Source organism: Phyllostomus discolor, chromosome 1, assembly GCF_004126475.2.
Source record: "Phyllostomus discolor isolate MPI-MPIP mPhyDis1 chromosome 1, mPhyDis1.pri.v3, whole genome shotgun sequence".
In the NCBI taxonomy this organism is placed as follows: domain Eukaryota; kingdom Metazoa; phylum Chordata; class Mammalia; order Chiroptera; family Phyllostomidae; genus Phyllostomus; species Phyllostomus discolor.
The window spans coordinates 184,601,444-184,626,597 of NC_040903.2; the positions used below are offsets into that span (position 1 = coordinate 184,601,444).

General features: G+C 35.3%; 1 protein-coding gene across 11 annotated transcripts in view; it reads left to right on the forward strand.

Annotated features, from left to right (window-relative positions):
• The window catches only part of KIAA0586 (KIAA0586 ortholog), a 93,407-nt gene that overhangs the window by 45,185 nt on the left and 23,068 nt on the right, over positions 1–25,154 (forward strand). For 9 of the 11 annotated variants that reach the window (XM_028505641.2, XM_036010421.1, XM_036010409.1 and 6 more), the window contains 7 exons: positions 350–569; positions 1,113–1,357; positions 2,387–2,463; positions 4,046–4,177; positions 8,382–8,553; positions 14,962–15,116; positions 18,947–19,055. In XM_028505641.2, coding sequence (XP_028361442.2) covers positions 350–569; positions 1,113–1,357; positions 2,387–2,463; positions 4,046–4,177; positions 8,382–8,553; positions 14,962–15,116; positions 18,947–19,055 — 1,110 coding nt within the window. The remainder of the gene's footprint in view (positions 1–349; positions 570–1,112; positions 1,358–2,386; positions 2,464–4,045; positions 4,178–8,381; positions 8,554–14,961; positions 15,117–18,946; positions 19,056–25,154) is intronic. The other 2 variants (XR_004899565.1, XM_036010433.1) reach the window with 1 other exon arrangement.

The window sequence follows — 25,154 nt, forward strand, 5'->3', positions numbered from 1 at the left end:
TATAGATTAGCATACAGATACCTGTTGCTTAGTAGGTTTTATCAAATCATTTTGTTCTTGCATGGAAACTAAAAAATTTGTTGCCATTTTTTAAAACATCCAATCTAATAGACACTTAAACTATGTCAAGTTCTACTTTAAGTTCATGGTGGCATTAAAAGTGTTGTATTTTCAAGGTTATTTTTTTATACTTTACTAAATTAATTTGGGATTTTCCACTAGTAGCTATTATTATTATTATTATTGCCATTATTTGAATGCCAAAATGTTATGGGATCTCTGAAACAATATATCTTGTCTTTGTATGGAGTTGTTTTATCTTTTCTTTTCTTTTTAAAATAATTTTTAGGAAATGACATGTCTGCTGTCACACTTGTTAACACTCCTACAGTGACCCCTGCTGCTACCCCACCTTCTTCAGCTGCTCTTACCCCAGCTTTGTCAGAGGTTTCCATTGATAAACTGAAGATATCAAGCCCAGAGCTTCCCAAGCCATGGGGTGATGGAGACCTGCCAATGGAAGAAGAGAATCCTAACTCTCTTCAAGAAGAACTTCACCCGAGAGCTATGTAAAGATAACATATTCACATTTAGTAACTGTGTTTTTCCTCTTAAGCTGACTAATGTGACCCATTGAAAACATCAGAAATGATAAATGAAGCTTTATAAACCACAAGCTACTTTATACTTTAGTAGAAAGAAGTTTCATAAATATTAAGTTTAAAAAACTTTAACCAAATTTATACCTTCCATTTTTTTTTAAACAGATTTTTTTGGGAGAGATTAAAATAAAAATATCTATCATACTGTTAATAAAATAGAAAATGATTTTTTCCCAGTGTGAATCTTGACTTACCTGAGAAATTTACTTTCACAGTATTGTACCACATGTCCCATGTATCCATTTCATGGGTGGTAGGACTTTCAAGGTGATCTGTGTTTAGGCATGAGAACAATCTTGGAAAAATAAATCTTGTTAAGTAGTTACAGTAGTGTAGATAATAGAAATACTTTGCTAAAAGGAGATACAGTCTTCGAATCTGTTTTTGAATGTCAAAATTAATACAGGCCTTCAGTGACCTAGTAAGTTCAAAATACCTTTTTCTTCCTAGTGTAATGTCTGTGGCCAAAGATGAGGAACCTGAGAGTATGGATTTCCCTGCTTACCCTGCTCCTCCGAAGCCACTTCCCTTGATGCCGCTCCCTGCTGGCACCGAGGCCCCCGGCCCTGTGCAAATGCCAAGTTCTGATTCCTCAACCACAGAGAGCACCTTGAGCATTACCATCACCGACACTGACAGACCCATCTCTGCGGGAGAGGTTTTATTGGACCACAGTCAAAAAGTGGCTCCCAACAGTGAGTTAGCTTATATAAATGGATTTCACTGGTTAGATTAGATAATTTCTAAGTAATATTTATATTTTGATAACTCCTAAATAATTCTTTTCTGTTTGAAGTATTTTTACTACATTTTTAAGATTTATCATTGTATAGTAAAAAGAATATGGACTCTGTGCAAGTTAACAATTCTGGACCTAAAACTTAGAAAGTAAAATATCTCTCATTAAATCCAGAATGAATATCACTCTTAATAGTTTAAGGTATTCCCTTGAAGTCTTTTATTTTCTATGCATATATAGATAACCGAATATATTTGTATATGTAGCTGTTTTGACCTTTAAATATAAGATTATACTATACATACTGTTTTGAAACCTGAATTTTTTTAGCCTAATAATATGTTGTGGACATCATTCTGTATCGATACATAGAGCTCTACCTCATTTTTTCAGCAGTGACTGTGTAGTCTGGAAAACAGGCCACAGTGGTGGGCATCTAGATTACTTTGTGTTTCCACGTTACACTGAACGCCCCCAGGGCCATCCTTGCACTTGCAGCTTCCTAGGAGTACATGCCTGGGAGGGGGACTGCCGAGCCAAATATGCGCCTTTAAAACAGCGATACAGAGGGTGTAGGGGAGATAAATGGTAATGGGAAAAATACAATGGAAAATGAACTTAAAAAAATAAAAGATAAAATAAAAAAATAGCAACACATTGCCAACATATTCTCTAGAAAGGCGGATTGGTTATTAATTACATCAATATAGCATAGGAGTGCCTCTTTCTCAATTTCATAGTCTAACAGTTGATGTAGTTCTTTTTCATTTCTGACAAGTTGGTAGGTGAAACAAAAATTCATCTTTACTATACAATACACTTTAAAAAAAAGGTGAGATTAACTTGTGATTTATTATTTATGAACTTTGCCAGTATTTTTATGGTATAAGTTTAAAGTCATGTTCTGTGGCTTTATGGTCAGATTATTTACCAAGTATATTTACCAAGTTTCTTTTTTTCTGAATTTTTACATTTTAATTTCCAGTGTTAGGAGATGGAGGACTGCACCTGACAAACCTGAGTGACAGTTTGTCCAGCACGCTGCACGATGCCCATGATATGGTAAGAAATGACTGGCTTATATTGAATCCTGACATCTGACATAGCGATTATATAGATGAACTTACTGCTATTAATCAAGGTTTTTTCCTCATATTTGAGTTATAAACCTAAAAGTTAATAAAATATCCATGAAGGAGTTTGCTTTTTTTATACATCTCATAATTAGAATTCTGAGAATGAAAAGAATATTATTAACGTCTGTGTTTCCAGTAGTTGAAAAGTACAGTTAATGTAACTAGGTAATCAAAGTCTAGCTCAGTGAAAAACTGTCACCTGATTATGTCACCTTTACAATATTTCAGGCAGGACCTTAGCTATTTAAACCAACTCTCTTATAATACATTTGTTGTTTTTCCCTAACCATGATTATAATTCTTGGTGCTGAACATAATTGAATCTAGTGGCTTAAAAAAATACTGGAATAGGACCCAGGGGCACTAACTCTTCCTAGTCATTATCCAGCTCTATAAAAGAAAAACATGGCATTTAAAAATTATATTTTTATAGACGTAGTTTATAAAATAAATGGAGGGAAGTCATAAATGAGAATTTTCAGAGAAGCATTATACTAACATTTGGCCTACTTAATATGTCATTATGTCATCTTTATCCATTCTTAGAACTTGATCATGGTGCCAAAGCGTGTTTAAGCTTGTTCAAAGTAAATAGCTAAACTGAACCAGGACTAAATTAGAACATCTTTCGTTTTCTACATTTGAAACTAAATTCTAATTTTGATATTTTTACTAAGCCTAAATCAGGTATGCTACAAATTCATAATAAAGTCTTATGTGGAAGTACAATCTTAAAAAATTGGGAATAACTTGAAGTCATGTACCAGTATTTATCTGTGTAAGACTGGGGTATAAGGACTTGTAATCCAGAGTTAATAAATTTTATTTAACTAAAAAATATGAATGGAATTTAAAATCCTGTTAATACTTATATTTACAAGGGAACCCAGGTTTTCCGACTCTTAGGGCCACACTGTCCCTCATTTTTGGAGAGTTCTGTTTCGAGGCACCAGGAAGCCTAAGCTGGGTGTTCCAGGGAGGGCCTGCAGTTATCTGCTCCCTAGTCAAGTACCGGCACAGAGGCAAAGGAGAACACTGTGAGGTCTTACAGGCGCCTTAGCCCACTTCTGCAGTTTTCCGTCTTCACCCGTGGCGCAGGCTCCCGCAGTGCTGCAGCGCTTTGCCTCGTCGCCACACGGTGGCGCTGCTGTGTCCTGTATAACTAGGAAGCAGGAAACTGTGGGGGCCAAAACAGAAAACATTTGTGAATCATTGTAACTCAGTTTCATGACAGAGGGTTTAATTTTTATGTTTTTATACTAAATCTCCAGTTTAAATGAAGCCAAATTAACTAATATTATTGTTTATATTTGAGGCATACATAGAAGGTTTTTAGTCTAGTTGAATGGGAATGAGAACTAAATGAAAGTAAAGAGTCCATCTTCTTTCCATAAAGTGCTAATATGCCCATTTTCATGGTGGCTAAGTTTTATTAGACATAAATTGAGAAAAATCCAGTGGTTTGATAGCATTTTTTTGTTGTGTTATTGTCTTTGTATTTCATTTAGGAAGATGATCCGCCCAGTGAAGGACAAGTGATTAGAATGCCGCATAAGACATTCCGTGGAGATGCAGCTCTCTCTCTTGCTAAAGAAAACCAGGAACCATTAGTTTCATGGCAAGGTGTCAATCGTTTAGAGGTACTTTGTAACTGTAATTTTTTTTTTTGTTAGATCTACATACAGGAGAATATAATGAAATATTCCTACTTTTAGCTAAAGTATGCTACTACTTCAGTTTATTCAGGGATCATCCTTATAGTAACTTTAACCTGGAATCATAGAGTTACAGTACACAGTTTTACAGCTAAGAGGAATTTGGGCAATCTGTTCCAATCCTCTAGTTTTTTTTTTCTTTTCTTTTTTTTTTTTAATCATTGTTCAAGTACAGTTCTCTCCCTTTTACTCCCATTCCAGCCCACCCACCCATCCCTCCCCACTTCCCTCCCATTACTACACTCCCCCTAGTTTTTGTCCATGTGTCCTTTAAATTTGTTCCTGTAAACCCTTCCCATTCTCCCCCGAAATTCTCTTTTCTCACCCCTCGAACCTTCTAGTTCTACAGCTAAAAAAAACTGAAGCCCTTTCAAGTGATTTGTGAGGATCATTCATTCGTTCTTCCTTTCCATAACTATTTACTGAGTATCTACTATATACCAGACGCAACCTCGGGAAAATTAAATAAATGAGGCAGGACTCCTGCCTAAAAGTAGATGACAGTCACATAGGGGACAAAGGACTTAAACAACTACCGTGCAGTGCAGTAACTGGTCATACAGCTGTATTTACAAGTGTATATGAGCTCAGAGAACAGAAAACTCCGCTTGAAGTCTGATGACCTTTTATACAGGATATGATATTGATGTGGGTTTTTAAAGACCCAATAGAATTTTTCTAGACAGCAGTGAAGGGGAAGGACATTTTGGAAGCCGAAGTAGCATGTGTTAAGGCAGAGGTCCCCAACCTCTGGGCCGTAGACTGGTACTGGTCCAGGTTTGTCAGGAATTGGACCGAATAGCAGGAGGTGAGCTTGAATGTAATGTGCTTGAACCATCCCCAAACTATCCCTCACACTCTGGTCCATGGAAAAATTGTCATGAAACCAGTCCCTGCTGCCAAAAAGGTTGTGGACCACTGTGTTAAGGGACAAGAGCCAAGAAAGATTAGGGTGTATTTAGAAAGTGTTGAAAATCTCAGCGTGGCTAGAGCTATAGATAGAGATATCAGTCTGCAGATGTAGGTTGAACCAGATAATCCTAGAGAACCTTTTAGGCCATGGGAAGGTTTGGGCACTGTGAAACCCATTATAATATTTTTGGGCAAGGGAGTTACAAGCTTAGATATTTAAGAAGGAGTGTGGAGGTTTTGTAATATAGTCGTGGGCTTTGGAGGGAAGGAGGGTGAAGGAATAAATGTCTGTGGGTTCCTGGTCAGATTTGACCTGTGACTTTTTACCCCAGTTGGGCCTTTGTGCTCCCTGATGTTACTTGGGGCTTCTGGTGGCTCAGCCTGGGTTTTTGACGATCAGGTTGATGAGGAAAAGAAGCAAGTGCTTCGCTCCAGTCATTCTTCTCACTAAAACCTCTCCAGCCACCTTCCTCCTTAGGATTCAACCCCTTTCTTCACACGCTCAGCAGGTCAAGTTAGCTGTCAGTCTTTCCCAGGGGTTTTTCACAATTTTTACTTAGGTTTCAGAATCCATAGTTTCTTCTCATTTCTATAGTTACTCTAAAGTCAACTTGGGGATGGGGGCGTGGCAGCCTTTGTTAGTGTGCAGTCCTGGCTGAGCCAGAAGCCCAGGAGTGGGAGTTGACCCTCTCCAGATCTGTTTCTAAGGATCTCTGCCCTTGCATGTGTGTGCACATGCATGTGCAGACATTTGCGGTGTATGCATATGTGTCATTCTGCAGCCTGGTTTTTAAATTTAACTGTAAATTCTGAAGATCTACCATACTCTTTTAATCTACAGTATATGCATAGTATACCATAATCTAATTATTCTATTGACATTCTATTCAAATTATGATAAGAAGAAACTCCTTTTTTGCACTTACAAGGAATTATTTCTCTAGATCAGATAAGAGGTAGAATTGCTGGTTCAAAAGGTACAAGCATTTATAATTTCAGTAGATACTAATAAATTGCTTTCTAATTAAATGAGGCTCTTTTCCCATTTTAACAGATGGTGTTCTTGTTTTTAACATTTATTTTTATTGAGATATAATTGACATCTACCATTGGGCAAGCTTAAGGTGTACAACTGTGCTAAAAATGTGATACGTTAATATATATTGTAGTAGATTAGCTGACACCTGTATCATGTCACATAGTTGTCATTTCCTTTTTGCGGTGGGAACAATCAAGATCTAGTCTCTTGGAAACTTTGAGGTTTATAATTTAGTATTGATGATATTCACTATGCTGTGTGTTAGATCTCCAGAACTTACCCACCTACTAGTTTGAGTTTGTGCCCTTAAACTGCATCTCCCCACTCTCCCAGCCCCTAGCCCTTGTACCAGACAGATGGTGTTCTTAACCTTAAATTTTCTCGAATCTGATTAACAGTGACATTTGACATATTTTCATGTGTGTACAGAACTATTCAGTATTTGTTTATAATTGGAACTAGTAATAATGATACACTTACATGTTAAAATATTGCTTTGGTAAGAAAATAGTGGCGTGCTTTTTTTTTGTGCTTGAAACTCCTTGCCTAGAGGGAGTTTCATATCAGCAAGAGCAGTCTTATGGCAAAACTGCGATTTGTACATTTATGTCTTTGGGCTAGATACATTAATTACTATAGATTACAGACAGCATAACTTAGAATTGCATTAATCTAAGCTTTGAGTGTAGCCCTGGACAGTGTGGCTTGGTTGGAGTGTCGTCTGTAGACTGAAAGATCGTGGGTTCGATTCCTGGTCAGGACACATATGCAGGTTGGGGTTCAATCCCTGGTTGGGACATGTACAGGAGGGCAGCCAATTGATGTTTCTCTCTTGCACTGATGTTTTTATTTCTCTCTCTGCCTTCCTTTCTCTCTAAAAACAATGAAAGAATGTCCTTGGGTGTTGGTAAAAAAAAGATAAGTTTTGAGTATGATACAAAAATGATGTTTATGTGACTAGAGCATTTTGTGAATAGGCAAGGTAAGTCTTCAGTAGCCATAGAGTCCCAAGGTGTCATCAGGTACAAGTACTCTGGAAAATTGATTTAAATAGAAAAGGTAGTGTGTTTTGCACATTTTATATGGTAGTGGTAGAGTAATATAGGTACTGCGAAATGTTTCTAATTAATTTCTAGAGAAAAATGTATCTGCTATCTTTCTAGACTTTCTCCAAGAATCTTCAAGAATTTCATATTAATTGCAAAACAGTCTTTTCCTTTTTAAGGCAATTGGTATCCCTAAAGAAGAGTCAGATTAGGGAATTAGGGGAGATGGAAGTGCACAGAAAAGAATTAGGGCAAGCTGTTGAAAATCTTAACTGCTGAGCTAAGAAGTTAGATTTTATTTTGTAGTCAGTATAATAATCAAAGATGTTTCATCAGTGAGTTCTTCATATATTCTAGTAAAAACATCCCATTGTTGAAATTAAACTCCTTTTAAATGAAAAACATGAGAGCTTTTAGATATTAACATTTTTATTCAGTTCTTGAGTAAAAAACTTATTAATTAGAATATCTCCAAGTCACAAAATGCGGTAATCATTAGGTATTCTAATTTTTAATACAGACAGAAAATAGAAGTCTTAATTTTTTTAAGTTGTTTATTTGTACTTTTTGTACTGTTATACTTTCCCAGGGAAAGAACTTTATTAAATAAGGTTAAATATAGTCTCCTTTAATCTGCATAATTAGAAAAAAATGTAATTATTTGATAGGGGTAATCTTTATTATTTAAGGTATACTCTTGTCAGTTCTTTAATTATAAAGTTTACACTAACAACTTTAGGCAAGTTTTATTAATGAAGAATGAGAGGTAAATTTTCTGTTCTAATTTTAAGCTTTTTGAACCATATGTAATATGTTTTAGTGTTTAGTGTTTTAAATTATAAAATTTTTCTTATGTGTGTTTTATTGGTATCTAATTGGAAGGTTGGGAAAATAGGTGATGGTTATTTAACTTAATAAAACAATAAGATATAAAACGAAAGCCCGCGGCTAGATGCCTCACTGAACCCACCGCTCAGACCTCTCTTTCACGTGGGCTGTCCGTGGCATAGCGAACACTCTCTGAAATACCTTTCAGTCGTCTGGTGGTGTGGAGCACACATGGTGTTAAATATTTCCTGTTCTGACTTGATTTTAACATAATGGTTTTAACAATTGTTTCTACTTTTTACAGGACTTGGAAGGCAGTTTGGGTGAAGGACAAAGGCCCAGGCTGACAGCAGCAGCAGCAGCAGAGAACTTAACGGGACATCCTGTCTACAAGCAACAGCTTGTCGCTAAAGCTGAGTCTTTGGATCAGAAATGTGCTCTTAAGCCTTTATCTCAGCAGTCCGACACAGTTACAGGTATACACCAAAATACTGCTTCTTCATGTATATCTATCAGACTATTCATGTGAATCCCATCATACTTCCTTTGTGCTGTTCTGTGCTGAATGCTGTATTCTGTTTCGTGTTGTCATCCACTGTAGTGTTCCTAATCTGAACTGAGAAAAGCGTAACTATTTTCAGGTGGGGATTTGCAAGATTTCCTTTTTAAAAAGGGTCTTCATAATTGAAAAGTTTGGTAACATCTTTTTCTGTGGCATATACAGCAGTGTTTCTCCAAACGTAACTCATTTATCAGTAGGCACATGAGGTTCATGAAATAATTTTGGTAATATGCATATGTACACTTAAAATTTTTTAATGGTGATACATTGATTTTTAACATGGAAAGTATAACTCGCACATCAAAACTCTGACCTAGCAGATTTTGTTTAAGACAAGGTTAAGTTAGATAATACTATAGACATTTACTCTTTGTGCTGTTTGAATTTCTAACTCAGTGCTAAGTACACTCAGGTATTTTAGAACTTCATTAATGAAAGTTTCTGCTATTACACTTTGGGTATCAGAATAGAATAGAGAATACCAATTACTAGCATAGTTGATTCTCATTCTCTGCAGTACTTACGTTCTGTGTAGTCACCAGGAACACTGAATTAGCAAATACGGAACTGTGGCTCGTAGGGAAAATACAGAGTTAGGTTCCTGTGAACCTCCAATTACAACATTTTTGTCAGTTGATCAGTACATAACCTTGTTTTATATGTGTTTCTACTTAAAGATTCCTATTTAATATATATTTTTGATTTGCTAACATTGCACTCATGGCCAACAGCACTGTAACTCATGCCTGAATGAAGCTTATTTAACACACAGATTTTTTTCTGTAAGGCCCATCACAGCCTTCTTGCACTTATGAATATTGCAGAGCACTTTAGCACTATGTTTGGGGGCCATTTTAAATAGTAGAATCATCAACAAAATGCACAAGAATGTGAAAAATATGTCACTAAATAGTAAAAAGGACACAGCGGTAGAGCTGAGAAGGAAACAGAGCGTCACTCACTGTGCTCAGCCTCAGCTGGTACTGTGTGTATGTAGCAGCATTCAGGTTTTTCACTTCTCTGCACCTGTGTGCATATGACTGTCAAATGACTGAAAGTGCTACAAGTATTGATGTGGGGGTTACAGCTCAATTTTATCAAGTAGGTGAGTTTGCAAATATGGAGTCTTCGTATTAATGAGGATCAACTATGTTCTCATTTAACTTTTTCCATCCCCATTTATTGCATTCTCTTAAGTGAAGAAACTTCTGAAAGTATGCAGATTTTCTAGAAATCTGAAAAAGAAATGCCTGATGTTAGAAAAGCATTGGTATAAAGTACTTAAAGTCTCAGAGGTTTTTTTGTTTTTTAGATTTTGTTTAATTTTTAGACAAGGTAAGGGAGGGAGAAAGACAGGGAGAGAAACATCAGTATGTGAGAGAAATATCCATCAGCTGGCCCAAACCCAGGCATGTGTCCTGACTGGGAATTGAACCGTTGGTTTACAGACTGATGCTCAAACCACTGGGCCACACCAGCCAGGGCTAAAGTCTCAGTTTTTATACTGAGCAAACGCATTATATTCAAAGAAATTCAAGACCGAATTTTCCATGGGAACTAGTGTAAAGTAAGACTGGAATTATTTATCATTTTGTGTATACAATAAGAGCATTAAATGTTTATGTTCTTTTAAAATACTCAAAATTAGTAGGATTAAAGAAACAAATTGTGACATTTGTATCCAGCTATCTGTGGAGATTGCAGTTAAACAGAATTGACACTAGATGGCTCTCGCAGATCGCTTGAGAGCTGATAGGTACCCAAGAGCAACTAGATGCTTGTTAAATTGTTGCAGAATAAAATCCACAAGAACATATCCTATTCAGCCCTCCTTGTACCAGTGATAGGGACTAGCAGATTACCTACAATGCATTGCATTTTTAATAGTAGGCACACACTGTAGATATTGGTTTAATTTAATTGGAAAAAATTGTAAGTTATGTGGCATAAGATTGAGTATATAGAGTAGGCATTATAGCAGAACAGCTAAGAATTTGGGCTTTTGAAGTTTCAGATATCAGTTTGAATTCTAGTTTTGTGTATTTTAAGGCAAATAATATCTCTGAACCCAAGTTTCTTCATCTATCAAATGGGGATGATGTTAGTGTGTTAGTTACCTCTTGCTATATAACGGATGATCTCAAAGTTTAGCAGCTGAAGAGCAGACATTTATTATCCTGCACAGTTCTGAAAGTCATGAATCTGGGAGTGGCTTAGCTGATTGCTTCTCAGGATCTCTCATGAGGTTGCAGTCATACTGTTGGCTGCAGTGGAGGTCACCTGAAGGCTTCAGCTGGGGCTGGAGGGTCTGTTCTCCAAGCTCATGTGGCTGCTGGCAACAGGCCTCAGTTCCTCACTACATGAACCTTTCTGTAGCACTGATGATGATACAGCAGCGGGCTTCCCCCAAAGCAGACGATCTGAGAGAAAGTGAGCAAACCAGATGGAAGCTTCAATGTCTTTATCACCTAATCTCAGAAGTGAACATGCCGTCACTTATGCCACATGCTATCAGTAACACAGACCAATCCTAGAATAACATAGTAGGAGGCTACATAAATGTGCAAATACCAGGAGCAGGGATTGGGGGGCATCTTGGAGCCTGGAGTCTATAAATAGTATGCACATCATGAAGTTGTTAGGAGGAGTAAATGAGAATGCATATAAAGTCATTAGCACAGTGCTTGTTACTATCTTTAGTAATACTTGGCTTATGTAAAAATACTTTCTTACATGTATTTAGTAGAATCAGAAACTATCCACAGTTGCCTAAGAGGAATGTGCCTATAATTATCTTGTTTCAAGTATTTTTTATATAATGGTTAGCTGTAGAAGAATGAATTCTGAGTATCATAATTTCTGCTGGTGGCTAATCTCATGCCTTTTATATTGATTTTTAATAACTTCTATTACAGAGTCTGTTATTGCCTCGCCTCTCCCTACCCCTGCTCAGAAAGTGTCCTGTCTGCAGTCCCTAGTCCCTACCACTGTTTCTAATTCTGAGGCTCTCAGGCTGGGTTGGGTAACAAAAAGATGCAAAATAAGCTTTGAAGAGTTTCCCAAAAGTAGTTACTGGGTACAAGGGCAAATATATTTTTAATTTTAAAATAGATATGCCAAGTTGCTGTCTTAAAAGTTCAAACCAGTTTATTTTCATCAGTAATTTATTAGAGCTTTTTCTCTGCATCTCCTCCAGAAATTGTGTACATTACTCTGTCTGGGTCACTTGAAATACAAATATATGTCTCTGCCTACTGGTGCATTTATACGTCCTTTCATGTTTGTTGGCCATGTGAATTTGCTCTTTTTTTTTTTTTTAAAGATTTTATTTATTTATTTTTTTAGAGAGGGAAGGGAGAGAGATAGTAACATCAATGTGCGGTTGCTGGGGGTTATGGCCTGCAACCCAGGCATGTACCCTGGCTGGGAATCGAACCTGGGACACTTTGGTTCCCAGCCCGCGCTCTATCCACTGAGCTACGCCAGCCAGGGCTAAAATGAATTTGCTCTTTTATAAATTACCTACGTAAGATCTTTCCCCAGCTGTTAGGTTTTACATTTTTCTTGTAATTTTTCTATATTTTAGATGTTTTCTGTCATCTGTATTACAAATTCTTTTTTCCAAATTTATACTTTGTTCATTGGCATTATATATGATCTTTCTTTGCTGTATAATTTATACATTTTTTATATAGTTATTTCTGTCTTTTATATTTTCTATGTTTTCATGGCTTGGTTAAGTTTCCCCTCACACAAGCTTCTGCGCATAGTCTCCTAGATTTTTTTTTTTTTTCAAGACTTCCATTATTTAGTATATATTTACATTTCAAGTCTAATCAGAATTTATTTTTGCAAATGGTGTAAAGTAGAAATTCAGTTTGGTTTTCTTCTAGATAAATAGCCAGTTGTGTCAGCATCAATTACTATGTAAGCTATCTTTTTCCTACTGAATGGAAATATTAATATTAACCAATTTTTATGTTAAATGCTCATAGATGTAGGAATAATTTCCTGGATTCTTTATTCTAGATCTAAAACATTCTTTGTGATCTAAAAATATATTCCATTACTATGTCTTTATGGCACATTCTGTTATTATCTGGTAGGGTACATTTCTCTTTTTAAAACAATTTTTTATACTTTTCTTGGCTATTCTCAGGCATTTATTCTTCCATATAAATTCTAAAATTTTCAATTGAAATTACCCTATTTAGAATTGTACTAACTTTTGTATTAATATTAGGGGAAATTTATATTTTTGTGGTATATTTTACTGTCTGTTCAGATCTTATTTTGTGTTCTTTCATTAAATTTTATAATTTTTTATGTGGATTCTATACCTTTTAAGTAATTTTATTCTTATTTTATAGTTCTTATCACAATAATAAAGGATTATTTTTCTACAGAGAAAAGCCAATCATTTCACATATTTATCTAGTGTCCAGTCACATTACCAAGTTCTCTTATTAATTGCAATAGAGTTTTTTCCCCTCATTAGAGTCTATTCGGTTTTCTAGGTATATAACCATATGATTAGTGCAAAGTTTTCCATCTTTTCTCCTTTAACATTATATGTGCTGCCCTGGCTGGTGTGGCTTAGTGGATTGAGTGCCTGCCTGCAAACAAAAGTGTCACTGGTTCAATACCCAGTTAGGGCACATGCCTGGGTTGTGGTCCAGGTCCCTGTGGGGAGTGTGAGAGAGGTAACCACACACTGATGTTTCTCTTCCTCTCTTTCTCCCTCCCTTCCCTCTCTTTGAGAAGAAATAAATAAAGTCTTTAAAAACATATATATATATGGCTAATTCTTTTATCTTAATTCATTTGCCAGTCTTAAGAAAATGTTGGGAAAGTGACATAGGAATAGAAAGAGGTATAATGAATACAAGAGGCCCATATAAGGCCTGGAACAATAGTTACTCTGAATGATGGATATTATAACCATTCTATAAATTAATCTTATGTTACTGTAGACAATTTAATGAGAATAAAACAGGTAATAATGTTGAGAAATTGTTTTGTACAGATTAAAAGGTAAAACTTAAAACTCAGAGGGTGGGGGGTATAAGGGGATTAAATAGAAATGGGAAAAATACAAAAAAAATTAAATCAAAAATAAAAATAAAAAATATTTAATACGCACAAAACTTAAAACTCAATGTGTATCTTTTGCTTTTTGTGAGACCTACCTACAAGTATAAATGAACAAAAAATATTAGAGGATGATTATTTGCCAAACCTAAGAAATTGTCAACAGAGTACCTTTAAATGGAAAAAATATGAGTTCTTCAAAATATTATTTTATTTAAAACTGTAAATTGTGTACATATAATGCTTCATGCTTCCAGGTGGGGAAAAAGTAGGTTTACAATGGTTTGTGCAGAAAATAAAATAATAATTAAGGTAATAATGCAAGAATAATGTGAGAATGTTTTGCATACTCACAACTATAAACCTACTTTTGCCCCACCCTGTGTTTCTATTGATTAAAATGAAATAGACTATACTGTGCTGTATTTAAAAAGTGGCCATTAATTAGGAAAAGCAGGATTTTTCTTAGAAATATGTTAGCAAGAATATGAAATAAAGAATAGTGAGTTGGAGTTGTAAGATGAGGATTTTGATTTCTTTGTACCTTTTACTAGCTCTCTGATTTTTGGACTGTTAACTTCCCTGTGACTTAGCGTTGTCAATGAAAGACAGTTGTAGTATTATCTGACCTGCTGACCTTATACAGTGATTTGGAGAGTCAACTTAAATGAGATAATATATATAAAAGTGCTCAGAGTATAAAGTATAATATAAATGCACAGTGATATATTATCAGATAAATAATACCTTATTGCTCTTACTATCTTCTTTTATTTATTTGATTGAGATGCCATTTGGATGAGGAAAAGAGTTTAACTTAATTATTTGAAGAAAAATATTTATGGAACAGAGCTAAGCAGTTTGTAGCCAGCAAAGTGACCTCTGCTTTAAGACTACATTTTAGATAGAAAATACTGTACTGACTCTTAAAGACAGAAAGGTAAGCTGGAGTGTTAGGAGTGGGTGTGTAGGAATGGGGGATGGGCGTAGACTGCATGAGCAGGCTGTTGACTGCAGCCTTGAAGTACTCCACAGATTTGTGTGAGCAGAGGCACTTTCTGCATTCTCTAGAAGCTTTGGTTTTAATTGCCATGAAGGCTTGGTACCAGGTGTTTGGTAGCTTTTTCTAATTTAGGTAAGAAATATTGATAATTTTGGCCAATTATTTGTTCTTTGTCTAAGTAAAATGAAACAATATATTTTAACTTTTCATTTACATATTTGAAAACAGGTGACGTTTATGAAGATTCATGTGCTAGTCATGGTCCAATGAGTTTGAAAGAACTGGAGTTGCAGCCAGATTCGCATCTTGCTCTTCCCACAACACATCTGACATCACAAGAAAATGATGTTAAATTATCAGTAGCAGAAGAAGATTTTTCTCAGGTACCCAATTAGTAACACTTGTACTTTACTTAAAATGAGAATGGTAACAATTTTGCCTTGGCATGGTACACTCTCAAGAGCATATTCTTGGGAGTCAGATATCATCAAATCATGAATCCTCTATTTACTTAAGCCTGGAGATAAATCTTAGCTTGTTTCATTTCCTGCTGTGACCTTGAACATATTACTTAGCTTTTTTCTAAGCCTTAGTAACCTCATCTTTAAATTAAAGATTAAAAATAATGTGTATTAAATGCCTATTCCCTTGTTGGGTAGCCACTGTCATTCACACCTCTGTAACTCCATGCATATCTAGCTGAGTAATCTCTATATAGTAGGTACTCAATAAATGTTTTTTACATTAAAATTTGCAAAAGGTGTTACCGTGAAAGATAAGGCATTTCTTTTTCTTTTTTTTTTAAACGTGAGTACTCTTTTTTTTTTTTAAGATTTTATTTATTTATTTTTAGAGAGGGAAGGGAGAGAGAGAGAGAGAGAGAGAGAGAAACATTAATGTGCGGTTGCTGGGGGTTATGGCCTGCAACCCAGGCATGCACCCTGGCTGGGAATTGAACCTGCGATACTTTGGTTCACAGCCCGAGCTCAATCCACTGAGCTATGCCAGCCAGGGCTAAAAGATAAGGAATTTCAAACTGAGTTTTAGCCAGTGGTTCACACTATCTTACATACTGAAAAAATAGGATAATTACTCTCCAAGAGAAAAAAAAAATGCTCATGGTATCAAGTACAGTTTTATATCTGTGTAATAGCAATGGATTTCTCACTGTGGGTTAATGTACTCAGTAAGTATTCATTGCATGGTATTGTGTAGCATTGTATGGTGTTGAGGATAAAAGCCAAAAATATGTAAAATGAAGATTGTTCATGGAATACACCCTTATGTAGGGTTCAGTACTGGTAACCAGTTATCAAGAAAAGATCAGAAAAACTACTTACTAATGAATAAATATTTGTTAATAGCTTCTGTATAAAATTAAAATGTTTTTGACCTTTAGTTGGGCAAAAATGAAATGAGAAGCACTATCTGTGAAAGAAAAATTAATAAATTTGTCTTATCAAAAATAAGAACTTTAGCTCTTCAAGATACACTGTTAAGAGACCTAATAGACCAGTGACAAACTGGGAGAAAATACTTGTAAGTCACGTATCTTATAAAAGGCTTATATCCAGAATATATGAGGAACAGAATTCAATATTAAGAAAACAGCAATCCAGTTAAAAAGTAGATAAAGTATTTGGACAAATATCTTACCCAAAGAAGATATACTGATGGCAAGTAAGCACATAAAAAGAATCTAAACATCATTAATCATTAGGAAAATACTAACACTACAATGAAGTACTATTTTTTAATTTAAATTTTATTCTTCAGTTATACTTTACATTCAATATTATTTTAGGTGTACAGCATAGTGGTTAAACAATCATATACTTTACAAAGTTTTCTTTTCCCTTCCTTCCTTCCTTCCTTCCTTCCTTCCTTCCTTTATTATTTTTTACAGACAGGTAGTATTCCACTGTGTAAATGTACCTCAGCTTTTTTATCCACTCATCTACTGATGGGCACTTAGGCTATTTCCAGTTCTTGGCTATGTAAATAATACATGGCAATGAACATAGGGGTGCATATATTCTTTTGAATTAGTGTTTTGGGTTTCTTCAGATATATTCTGAGAGGTAGGATTGCTGGGTCAAAAGACAATTCCATTTCTAATTTTTAGAGGAAACTATAAACTGTTTTCTACAGTGGCTGCACCAGTCTGCATTCCCATCAACAGTGCACTAGGGTTCCCTTTTCTCCACGTCCTTGTCAGCACTTGTTTTTTGTTGATTTATCTGTGATAGCCATTCTGACTGGTGTTAGGCAATAGCTCATTGTGGTTTTAATTTGTATCTCACTGATGATTAGTGATATTGAGCATCTTGTCATGTGTCTATTGGCCATCTCTATATAGATCCTCTGCCCATTTTTTAAATTGGATGGTGTGCTTTTTGGTGTTGAGTTGTATGTTCTTTATAAATTTTGGCTATTAGCCACTTATCAGATGTATCATTGGTGAATATCTTCTATCATTTCAGTAGGTTGCCTCACAAAGAAATACTGTTACATACCCATTAGAATATCTAAAATTAAAAAGACAGATGCCAGGTGTTGGCGAGGATGTGGAGCCAGTGAACTCTCATACACTGGTGGTGGGGAATATGAAATGATTCAGCCCCTTTGGAAAACAGTTTGGCAATTTCTTTAAAAAGTGCAACATATACCTACCATACAACCCAGGCATTTTACTTCTAAGTATTTACCCAAGAGAATCTAAAATGTATGTTTATACAAAGACTTGTATATGAATATTCATAGTAACTTTGCTTGTTAGTTCCCCCAAACTGGCATCAGCTGGTGAATGTACAAATTATAGTATAATCTGTTCAATGAAATACTTCTCAGCAGTAAAAGCCATCGACTACTGAAAGATACACTAACATGGACGATTCTCACAAAAGTTATGTTGAAGGACAGAAGCTGACCCCTCTCCAAATGTGTAAATTCTGTGATTTTACTTACATAAAATTCTAGAAAATTCAAGGTCATCAGTAATAATGGCAGCGAATGCAAAGGGATTTGAGAAAACTTTTGAGATTGATGGATATATTCATTATTCTTTCTTGATTTTGGTGATAGTTCCATGGGTGTACACATATGCCAAAACTTAGCAAGTTGTACTCATTAAATATATGAAGATTATTGTCTATCAATTACACCTCAATAAAACTATTTAAAAATAAAAGAACAATTGCTTTCCTTTAATGGTTGGCCTATTTTAAGACAAAACTATGAAGTGTTAATGGAAGAATGGGCCTCAAAAAAATCATTTGTTAGATTTCTTTAACAGAGAAGTATGGTGAGTAATAATAATAGCTCACTTACAGTGTTTACTCTGCCAGATGCTGTTGTAAGTTCTTTACGTATTTAACTCATTTAATCCTTATAACAGCCTAATGAGATAGTTAATATTATTATCCCCATTTTATGAATGAGGAAACTGAAGTATGAGGGGTTAATAACTTGCCCAGGGTCAAAGCTAGAAAATGATAGCCAGGTGTGAACACGAGCGGTTTAGCTCCACAGCACTCAGTCCTCAATCACTGCGGGTATGGGAGGGAGCCAACAGAGATGTCCTAAGTTGAAGCAGACAGAGATAGTCTGAGTACGCATCTTAGCAACGCACACCGAAGCTCTTCAAAATTTGCAGCGCGGTATGCAGATTTTCATGTTGAGCAAAAAGTTATATGGGAGAGCTCATGACTCTCCAAATGAAGTTTTTATCCTGTCTAAATCTATCAAGTATCTAAAATAGTTTGATTTATAACTAGCTCTGAATTTTCTAGTAAAAACAGACAAATGATGTAAAGATGTTATTTATTTATTTTTTAGAGAGAGGGGAAGGAAGGGAGAAAGAGAAGGAGAGAAATATCACTCTGTGTGAGAGAAACATCACTTAGTTGTCTCCTGCACCCCCCCAACCAGGCACCTGGCCTGCAATCCAAACAGGTGCTCTGACAGGGAGCTGAAGGAGCAGCCTTTCAGTCTGCAGGATGACACTCAACCCACTGAGCCATGCTGGCCATGGCTATTCAAATCTTTTTAAAGGCTTTATTTGCAATGTCTTTCCCATAGTAACATTTGGCAATTAGAAGGCAGGTGAAATATTCAAATTTTATATAATAAACTCCTAAGTAATTTAATTGTTTAAATTAGTTTAAAGTAACTTTAAAAATAATGCTGTGGCTTCATGTCTTAAATTCTTTAGTACCAACAAAAGCAAGACCAAGATGTTACTCAAGTTCAACACAGGCCAGCACAGGCTCATATAATACATGTCAGAAGTAAACCCGATACTTCACTTTCAGAGCAACAAGGTAAGATTCGTTTTCTTGTGATAATATAATAGTTTGATACTTGTCCTGATTATTGAACAAATATATTATGAGAATTCTTTACTTTTATATACATCTTGTCTCTAGGTTTTCTTTTTGTTTGGTTTTCCTCATTTAGTCCATTGGAATAAAGAATTTGGCATCATATTTGATGGCATATTGGTTCTTTTTACCAATAAACTCTATTTCTGATGGATTTTAAAAAACTCTCAGGTAGTGTTTTCTTTTTAATCTTACCTTTTGGTTCTTGTGCAATTGAATGTCTGACTTTTTATCTATAAATAGGTCTAGTTGTGTGTTTTAAATTAAGATAAGGGCAGGGGTATGGCTGTTAAGGTGCTTTGTAAAGGCTAGTTAGTGTTGTGTGGTGATGTTGAACAAGTACGACTGAAAAAGCAAAGGATTCTCACATTAAATGCTGTGACATGGATGAACTTTTCTGTACTGTTGTATGATTATCAAAATTGTGTGGTTGACCTTAATTCTATAACCTGCCTCACTGCATTTTGATGTTGTCTTGATGTTTCTGCAAGGCGCTTGGCTTTTTGTTCTGTTTGCCTTGTAGCTTCTTAGTTATTTAAATTTTACACAGCAGATATTCTGAAATTTGGCAGTAGAACTTAAGATGTCTAATGTTTAAAACTTTCTCTTCACAAACCAGATAGGAGTGTTAGGAATATTTTAAGCACTGATAGATTTTTCTTTGTTTTTATAATTGTGTTTTATAATCTCATCTATTGGATGTCAGTATAATTGCAAATATAACTGATCATTTGGCATTTGGGGGAGGACCTAAATTAGGTAGCACGAAAATGTTTATCAAGGTCATGCTATGTGAGGTTTAGATTTTTACCTTTGTTTTCTGAACCTCTCTTGCTCCAGCTTCTCAGGACTTTGCCCTCCTGGCTGCGTTTTTAACCTAACCACGATGTATTAGTGTTAATATTATATTTTAGACTCCTATGAAAACTTACCTGTGAAACTCTCCCCATGGTATTTAAAAATCAGTCATAACAGTGTATAGAGCATGTGAATGTCCCTAATGCAGCACCAGGGTTGACCTGGTATCCTTCTCCTGACTGCTATAACCATTCTTGCCTAGTGACTGTATATTTAACTTAGCTTTTAACAAATTATAACTTCTGCCCTGGCTGGTGTGGCTCAGTGGCTAAGCATCGGCCTGCAAACCAAGGGGTTGCCGGTTTGATTCCCAGTCGGGACATGTGCCTGGGTTGTGGGCTGGGTCCCCAGTGGGGGGAACATGAGAGGCAACCACACATTGATGTTTCTCTTCTTCTCTTTCTCCCTTCCTGTCCCCTCTATCTAAAAATAAATAAATAAAATCTTTAAAAATAAATAAATAAATAATCATAATTTCTTAAAATTATAAATGAATTTTATCTCCTTGGGGATGTTATATGTATTAAAATGATCATCTTTCTCAGCAAGTAGGAAAACACCTTTTTTTATAAATATCTCTCTTTAGGAAAGTGACATTGTTTTTACTTTCATGGAAATGAATGTCTGACCACAAGATCATTAAATAATGTCCAATTGACATTTAATAAATTAATAAAATCATAAGAATAAAAGAAACCAAGGTGTTACTAGTAGGAAGAAGTTTTATTTAGAGTTTAGAACTGTGGACTTAATATGTGTAAATTTTTAAAGTTCAATTTTACATCTAATACAGAAGTTAGGAGAGCAGACCTATGTCAGCTTTGACTAAGACAAATAAATAAATACCAGTGGGCTATAAGGAGAGTATTTTAAATAGAAGCCAAGTGTTTCATTTTATAATTGATACATATCTCTATTCTGAATATTGTTTGAGTGAATATGATCGCCTTGGCAAATACAGTCAGTTACGATTTTATTTCCATAAATTTTGTGGGGTTTTATTTTATTTAATGAAACTCCGAGACGTTGCCAGATGTTTCAGAGAACAGGAGAGCCAAAGTGCCAAAATAATCCTTCAGGGTTCCCAGCACTTTGGGTGACCTTGAAAGAATTCAATCCTATCTCACACAGAGGCCTTGAAGATAATGAAGGACATTCACCTTTTCACAAGGGAATCAAAACCACATCTTGTCTGGTAGATAAATGCCTCTAAGAATACTTGAACCCAAATTATGGCTGTTTCAGGGGAGAGTTTGTATTTCACTGTGTAACTAAAGATATGTTAGGACACGGGTCCTAGCACTGTGCTTCCGGGAAATCTATAAAATCCTTGTTCCCCTACTCCCTTGATTGTTACTTTCAGATTTTAATATGAGAGAGATTTAACTATTCTGACAGATGACATTTTGGAGTCTAAGAGTAAAACTCTTTCATTTGATACTGAATTCACTGGGCATATTTTGACCAAACGATACCACTTGTCTGATTCTGTGTCCCAATTAGTATGTCTGAAGATTTTGTAGTGAAAGCAACCTTTAAAGTGATTTTAATGAGTCATTTTAACTATTTTCCCTTTCACTGTGCAAGTTAACTTTCTTCAATACAAATGAGAGACTGGGTTTAAACCTATTTATTCGTTGTGAACCCAGGAACAATTAAATTCTAGAGAGTGATGTATTAAAATAGCCAACTTTAAAAAGATATTTTCTTCCTTTAGTTTTTCTCTTAAAATGTTAAGATCATTATAATAAATTATAATGATAAAATCAATCATACTATACTATAATCAATGGGAAAAATGAGATCATATATTTTGTGTTTATATGCCAAGACAGATTCTTTGTCAATATCTGTGAAAATCACAGCATTCTTCAGTTTTCTTATTTGTAGATTATATATGTCGTGTCTCAGAAAATGTGTGTCAAATGCTAAAAGTAATAAATATAATTGCAGTAATTTATCAAAAGCAGGTTACATTTTTGTTGGAAATAAATTTACAGAATCATAGATGGCCTTTTTTTTTTTTTAATTATGTCCCGAGTTTAATGCCTAGCTATGTGAGCACCTTTTATATCTCACATACAGTAGTCATTACTTTAAATGTATGAGAATGAGGGAGGTCAAAGCTTCTGTATATTTAGAAGGTATTTCCAAACACATGGGCAAATGAAATCATCTTCATTCAATCAAGTAGTACATTTTTTGCCTTTCTGTTTGAAATATAGCTAAACTCCAATATTTATCAGAATTATAATTGATTTTAGTAATTTCAAAATCACAGTTAAAAGTTTTTAAGCGGATTTTTTGTTCTTAAGGAATGACAGATGATTTCTAAACCATGTGTATGGATCTCTGATAGGAAGGGGATGGAGCACAGACTAATAAATCTGCCCCAAGTCCACAAATACAAATATGTAAAAAGCATTGCCTGAACAAATGTCTTCTACAAATCCATGCTATTATTGATTAATAAAATACAAATCCACTTCAAAATGTTTATACCTTGCATGAGGGAGGTGGAAAGAGTGCCACTCCCACCTTACCCATAATAAAGTGGCGCTTAAATCTCAGTAAGAGAAAGCACACAGAAAAGAAAGAATACTTGAACAGATGATGACCAATAATTTTTTACAAAAAATGAACTACATATCCAAGAATCTTAGAACTCCAAGCAAGATTAAAAGAAAAAATACTTAGGTGCACCATAATCAAACTTCTAAAAACCAAAGGGAAAGAGAAAACCAAACGGTAAGAAGCCAGAGTCAAAAGGTGTATTACTTACAGAACAAAGAAATGCATCAATTTCTCATCATAAACCCACAGTCAGAAGACACTGGTATGCTGTTTTAAAGTGATAAAAGGAAAGAAAAAAAGTCAATCCAGAATTCAGAGCTAGCAAAAATACTTTTCAAAAATGAAGGCAAAAAAGAAAATCTTTTTAAAAGGTAGATGAAACTTAAGATACAGACATGTATTACAAAAGAAGTTAAAAGAAATTTTTCAGGTGAAAATTAAATGATACCAGAAAGAAGCTTGGATTTAAGAAATGAAGAGCTTCTGACATGGTTAAAATGAAGGCATAAGTAGAAGAATTTTTATTTTCAATCACTATAAATGATAACTGATTATATAAAGCAAAAATAATGTAATATATTATCTATTTATGGAGCATACTGTTGGGAACCGCCCTGACTGGTATCAGAAGCTGAAACCCCCACCTAGGCTAAGGCTAAGGGAATGCCCTTGGAACCGTAAGCCAGCAAGGAGACAAAAGCTTATCTCCCTGGCAGGAATGCCGCTCCTGCTGCTTTATTCATAACTGAACCCCCAAAAAGCTTGGTCGGTTAGCCAAAGACGGGTAAGATTCCCCACGGGGGGAACGACCTAAGCCAGGCACGATCACTTTGGGAGGCCCCCCAAAAGAAGGACTTGGGGGCTGCAGCAAAAGGGGGTGATGGACCCTCGCTCCTCGGCTTTGACATAGCCTGAGTTCTCATCGTCTGGGAGAAAATCTCCTTATTGCCTTAGTTCCCGTGCTAAGCCCGAAACAATGACAGGGTGGTGCAGATCTGTGCTGATTCCCGGGGTGATCAGGCCTAAGAAAGAACATGTAAATTACTGTGAAACCTTCTTTGTTTAGGATGCTCTCAGTTGAATGAGAAGGGTCCAAGGAGGAAGTTGGTTCCTCAAAGTCTTACAGCTCTTTGACCCCCGACTCAAATAGACCGGCAGAGTTCCTTGTTTTCTATAGTTCCTTTCCTCCCCCTGATAAGTACTGTACTTTACCTGAATTATTATGCAAAATAAGCCCAATAAAAGCAGGTATGGACGGTAAATCGGGGCGCTCCCCACTAGGGGGGTTGGCCATTTTGTCCCTACTTCCCCACAGAAATTAGTCTTGTCTCTGTGCATGTGTTTTTCTCTCGTGTGTTTTTCGGTGAGCCATCCGCAGTGTTCCGTGGTCACTGCTGGCCAGTGACCCACGCACAACAGCGTACGAAATAAAATGACAATGAAAGCATGAAATATGGCCTGGAGGAATCAAAAGTATATTGATGAAAGGGCCTTATAGTATATGTTGTTATATAATGTTACTTGAAAGTGGACTATAGTGAGTGATAGATTGTAAACTCTAGAATAATCATTAAAACATTTTTAAAATAACTCCAAAAGCAGGCATTAAAATGAAGGGAAAAGGAGCAACAACAACAAAAAGAACAAAAAGGAGATAGCAAGATGATTGACTTAAGTTCAATCATATAAATAACTTAAAGTGTAAATAAACATACCAGTTAAAAGACAGAACTTGTCAGATTGCATTAAAATACCTGTTTATGCTGTTAACAAAAACTTGTTTTAAATACTATACAAAGACAAATGTTAAAAATAAAAGGATAGGGAAAAGATAAACAATGCAAACACTAATTAAAAGAAACCTGAGTGACTATATAAATATCATACATATAAAAATAAAGACTGAAAACAAAGAGTATTACCAGAGATAAAGAAGGACATTAGATAATGATAAAGGGTTAATTCATCAAGAAGATGTATAGTAGTCTTAAGTATGTATGTATCTAACAGCACCACTTCAAAATACCTGAAGAAAAACCTGGTAGAGCTCTGAGGAAAAACAGACAAATTCACAATCATAGTTGGAGATATTAAAACTCCTAAGTAATAATTATTAAAAGTAAATAGAAAGTCAGTAAGATTATAAGACCTAAGCAACAATACTATCCAACTTGAGCTAATTGATAAAAAGCTGATTACCCTTGCTAAGTACAACTGAAGCATTCACCAAGATTGACCATATTCTGTCATAAAACAAATCTCAATAAATTTAAAACAGTTGAAATCATACAAAATATATTCTCTGATTTCAGTGGAATTAAAGTGAAAATGAGTAACAGATTCCTGGATATTTCTAAATATTTGGAAATTAAATTGCACACATTTAATTAAACCTTTATTTAAGGTCAAAAAATTAGAAAGCATTTTGAACTAAATGAAAGTTAAAAACTGCATGTCAACATTTGTGGGACACAGCTAAAGCAGTGACTATAGGGAAATGCATGGCATTAAATGTTTATATGAGAGTAGACTAGAAAGGTCTGAAATCAGTTCTCTAAGACTCTACCTTAGGAAACTGGAAAGGAGGAGCAAACCAAACCTCTAATA